Below are 5,093 nucleotides of genomic sequence, written 5' to 3' on the forward strand. Positions count from 1 at the left end.
ATCAGCTCTTAACCTTAAAAAACCACGTCGATCGCCACCAGTCCGGTCAAAATCGGTTGATTCATTCGAGAGATATCGTGAACGAAAGAAAACCGAAAAAAGTGTTTTTTCGGAATAACTTCAAAATTCCTAGCGCGATCAATTCAAAATTTAAAATTCTTTGTGAGGCTTGAAAAATTGCGTCGAATGCTTCTAACCGCGTAAAAATCGGTTTATTCATTCAAAAGTTATTGTGGTTTAAAAATTCAAAAAATAGTGTCTTATCAAATCTATATCAGACTTTTGAGCTCGAAGAGCTTTAAAGGATAGGAAAGCAATCTCTTTGAGCTCGAAGAGCTCAAAATAACCCATAAATTGTATTTTTGAGCTCGAAAAGCTCGAAAACGTCATTGGTGCAATTTTAAGCGCCTAAGTATGGAATTAGCGGAAAGTTACAGGGAAGGCCTTCAGGGTCAACCGTTTTCCTAATTTTTTTACTTCAAATGATCTTGCTATAAGTTCTGCTATCAACGCAGACGCATCTTTTTTCTGAGGGCTCACCGGAAACGATGTCACAATGGCAGAGTTTTTAATATTTTTTTTCCAAAAATTCCAGTAACCCAAGCGGGACAAAAATTTTACTGGTAATGTTTTGTTGAATTTAAGTTGACAATTATTAATTTTTTTTCTTGTTGAATAAAATTTACCAAAAAGTAAACAGTTTTATGTGACGCTTGGAAATGTGTTGATAATTATGTATCTTTGAAACAGTAGAAAGTTTGAATCCAATAATACATTTTTAATATTAAAAAACAATAGTTAAAAATAGGCTATTTTTCCCCCAGAGGAAACCCATGTAACCCCTTAAGGAAGTACGAGCGCCAGGCGGGGTGGGGATAGGTATCGACTCTAGCGCGGTAAGGGGAAAGCAGTAACCATATGATTTTTCTCAATATATAGATATACATATATAGATATACATTTAACATTGGCTAATGGCGGCATTTATTTTTCTTTTAATTAAGGATGTATGAGCGAGGGAGTGGGGAAATAGTGAATTATAGAGAGAAGAGATGGGCTTATACTATTGCGGGGTGAGGTAACGGAAAGTACCACGTGACGTCTAGTTTACATTTGGCAACACAGCTTTTTGGTTAGTTCCTAGCGGTAATATTTGAATGTTTTTAAAAAATGACGGAGCTCTTGAGACGCGACAAAAGGCCATTTTCGTAAGAAACGACCCTTAAAGGTGGAAAGTGATCAATCTTTCAAAAATAAAAAGAAAAAAACTGAACAAATATGTGTTCCAACCCAAGAAAAATGATTTTTTTAACTATAATTATTTATCGTCACCACTGTTATTTTGTATTGCGTTACTTAATAATTAAACAATAATTATTGCCAGGTGTAAATTTTAAAAACCGTCATGCATGTCCTATTTTATTTGATTTATATCATTGACAATTCGTTAATTTATATAAAAATTATTTTTAATAATGTAAATATTAATATGAATGTCACCGCGTTTGTCAATGTGTCATGTTACTTTGATTTTTAAATCTCAAAGTGAGGTTATATTTACATCCGTGCTTAATATTTTCGGCACCAGCTTTTTGTGGTGCTCATAATAAAAGTGAAACGTTGCCAAGTGTTAAGTCATGGCGAGAAAAAATTATTAAACTGAATTTATTTAAATTTCATTTTAATTTTTCTTTTTAGGATGCACCGATGCATAGTGTTTTTATGATTTTACTGACTTACTATAAGTATAATCTTTCTTATTTATAGTTTTTTTTCATATGAAAAGTTCTTTAACATATTTATATTTGATGATTTAGCGTCAAAACTACCTGTTTCTCCATAAGAGCAATGTATTTTATGTCAGTTTTTAATAATTATTTTCTTAAAAACTTGCCCCGTTACCTATGCTAAAATTTTAACAGCAAATTCTTTGGGTATAAATCTATCTTTGAAAAAATTTTGGGGACTTAAATCGAAAATTGTTGTCACGCTCATACATCCTTAATACACTTTAATTAGTCGGGCAAGTGTAAATTTTTTTGAATTAAATTTATCACTAATATATTTACTTTTATCCATAAGTTTTTTAAAAATATTCACCGACAGTTTTACGAGAAAGAAATACAGAAATGTATCAATGTTTGGAGGTTACCCCATAAGACCAATGTTAAATTGCTCAACTTTAAAGTTAATTATTTATTCAAATAATCAGGCAATCTCCTTCAAATTTTCGGAATTTGTTTAGACATATTTAAACTTCATATTAAAAAAAAATCAAGCCTTTTATCAAAAGTTGCCTTGGTGCTCGTACTTCCTTAAATTGTCATACGACAGTGTACTGCTATTGAGATCGCTGCACTTATTTTATTATTTAACCTATAACCACGGGTTCTAATGTAGTCGATTAGATTGCGTATTTAAATTTTTACTCTTCCGATATTCGTATTTAATAATTATTCAAATCTATATCTATAAAAATATAGTTTTTTTTTTCGAACGCGCATCACTTAAAAACTGCTGAATATTTAGACGTGAAATTTGTGCCATCATATTCAACGTGTTTCAGAAAAGTTTTTAGCTAAACATTATCATTATTATAGTTAATATTATCGTCCATAGTTATCATAAATAAATTTTTTTTTATCTCAGGAATGTGGACAAGATAGGATCATAATAACAAATTACATTATTATTTCTGCGACGTTTCGGTCATTTATTTGACCTTCCTCAGGCATCTGAAAATTTCACATGTTAATAACCAACAACATAACATAACAATTGTTACAAATACAATATTTACCATAATACGAATTCTAACAATCACTATCTTACATTGCACAGTTGCCTTAGTCATATAAATCTTTACAGAATTGATAAAACTGGTAAATTTATTAATTATTACAAACTCCAGAAATAAAGTAAACACGACACTTATAAAAATTGTTAATTACATGGCACTGATTAGCCCGCCTCCAAAACATTAGGTACATGAATCATACTATACAATCTAAAAACATCTGTCATCTATACTAGCGCCAAACGCGCTAAGTATTGAATTCAAATTAAATATAAATACAAAATAAATATCAACTTTCCTTACAATGTAAAATTATACTAATCACAATTACAATTAAAATTATTTCCTTCTTTTAGATCTATAATCTCTTAATATATCATTATATAAAATACTTAAATTATTAGTGTCAGTTCTTTTATTCACAGTATCATTTATTTTGATAAAGATCATTTCACTTACATTACGCTTCCACCAATTAATTTCTTTGTCTAATATTTCTACATTTTCAAACGCGAAATTATGATGTTGATCAAAATAATGCGCTGCTAGCGCCGTTTTGTTCTCTTTTACTACGTTAATATTTTTACAATCGTATATATGTTGTTTTACTCTAGTATTTAAATATTGCTTGGTTTGTCCAACATAACACAACCCACATGAGTAAGGTATTCTGTACACTATTCCAGCTTGTTGTTGTTTACTTACTGGATCTTTTAACTTCGAATAGATGGAATTCGCTCTTAAGATGTTATAAAATGCTAATCTCACATTCGTTCCTATAAAACACCTATCTACTCTCTGTGATAGTTCTGCTACATAAGGAAACCGACAATATTTAATGCTATTATTCATATTACCCAAACTAGATGTTTTATTTTTCAAGTTCTCTTTAAATCTATTAATAACGCTATCCACCAATGACAAATCATAATTATTCTTCAACAACATATTCCGAATCTTCTTGAAATTAACTTCATAGAAGTCACTACTACTCAGCCTCGACATTCTATCCAGTAAGCCTTTGATCATACTTATTTTTTGAGACCGAGGATGATTCGAATTCCAGTTTAACAGTCGACCTGAACTAATTGGTTTAATAAACCAATCAGTTAATAATTTCCCATCGGATCTTTTAACTAACACATCCAAAAAAGATAAACTATTATCTTTTTCCACTTCCATGGTAAATTGTATATTATTGTCAAAACTATTAAATAATTCCAAGATGTTATTTACTTCACCCTCTGTTATCGCTACAATAGTATCATCTACACATATAACCTCAAGAAGTGAACATCGAACAGCAAAAGCATTAGAATCTGACCAATCACGTAATTCACAACGATGTTAGCTATTACTGGACTCGCAGGGTTTCCCATGCTGCTTCCGTCCATCTGTGAATAGAACTCCCCTTGATACACAAAGTAACTTGAGTCATAACAAAATATTATGAGGTCCTCCAATACCTTCCTAGGAACTCTTACCAAGTGTTTGATGTTATCCCATGTTTTCTCAATTACTTTAAGTATCAAGTCTCGACGTACATTTGTAAACAATGACACCACATCTAATGATATCAGTACATAACCTTCTGGTAAGCTAACTGTTTTACTGAACGCCACGAAGTCAAATGAATTTTTTATATTATATTGAAACGTTTCAATCACTGGAGACAATATTTCATGCAAGAACCTTGCCAGATTATAGCTCGGGGAATGGACACAACTGACCACTGGTCTTAAACTACAAGTTTGTTTGTGAGTTTTTCTCAAACCATAAATCCTAGGTGCAACAGTATAATTTGCATTCAGATGTTTACCTTGATGTTCATCCACTATTTCCAATGTTACTAACTCTTTCACTAAATCATTTGCTACCTTTTGCCATTCGTTTGTGAGTTTTTCTCAAACCATAAATCCTAGGTGCAACAGTATAATTTGCTTTCAGATGTTTACCTTGATGTTCATCCACTATTTCCAATGTTACTAACTCTTTCACTAAATCATTTGCTACCTTTTGCCATTTGTTTGTAGGATCCTTGCTTAGTAATCTAATCTTAAGAATCTATCAAGTGATGGTAAACATATTTACAATTATACTGATGTGCAGCTTCCACCGGAAGTTGAAATGATATTGAACTTGGAGCCAAAGTTTGGTATTGAAATAAAAGAGAAATGGAATGTAATACCGACTGTGATCAAAGATTTGGAATTTGGGTGGAGCATAACGAAGTTGGATAATTGTAACATTATGAGAAAAAGAAAGTATTAAAAATAATTTGAGATCAAAAGCTATT

The 5,093-nt window shown here is 31.1% G+C and overlaps 1 protein-coding gene across 1 annotated transcript in view; it reads right to left on the reverse strand.

Moving 5' to 3' along the window:
* Positions 1-3,136: 3,136 nt before the first annotated feature.
* LOC123261389 overlaps positions 3,137-5,093 on the reverse strand; it is a 3,558-nt gene continuing 1,601 nt past the window's right edge. The window contains exons 2-4 of the mRNA XM_044722983.1: positions 4,753-4,861; positions 4,122-4,700; positions 3,137-4,065 (exon numbers count right to left, since the gene is read on the reverse strand). Coding sequence (XP_044578918.1) covers positions 3,137-4,065; positions 4,122-4,700; positions 4,753-4,861 — 1,617 coding nt within the window. The remainder of the gene's footprint in view (positions 4,066-4,121; positions 4,701-4,752; positions 4,862-5,093) is intronic.

This window comes from Cotesia glomerata, linkage group LG3 (assembly GCF_020080835.1).
Source record: "Cotesia glomerata isolate CgM1 linkage group LG3, MPM_Cglom_v2.3, whole genome shotgun sequence".
NCBI lineage: Eukaryota > Metazoa > Arthropoda > Insecta > Hymenoptera > Braconidae > Cotesia > Cotesia glomerata.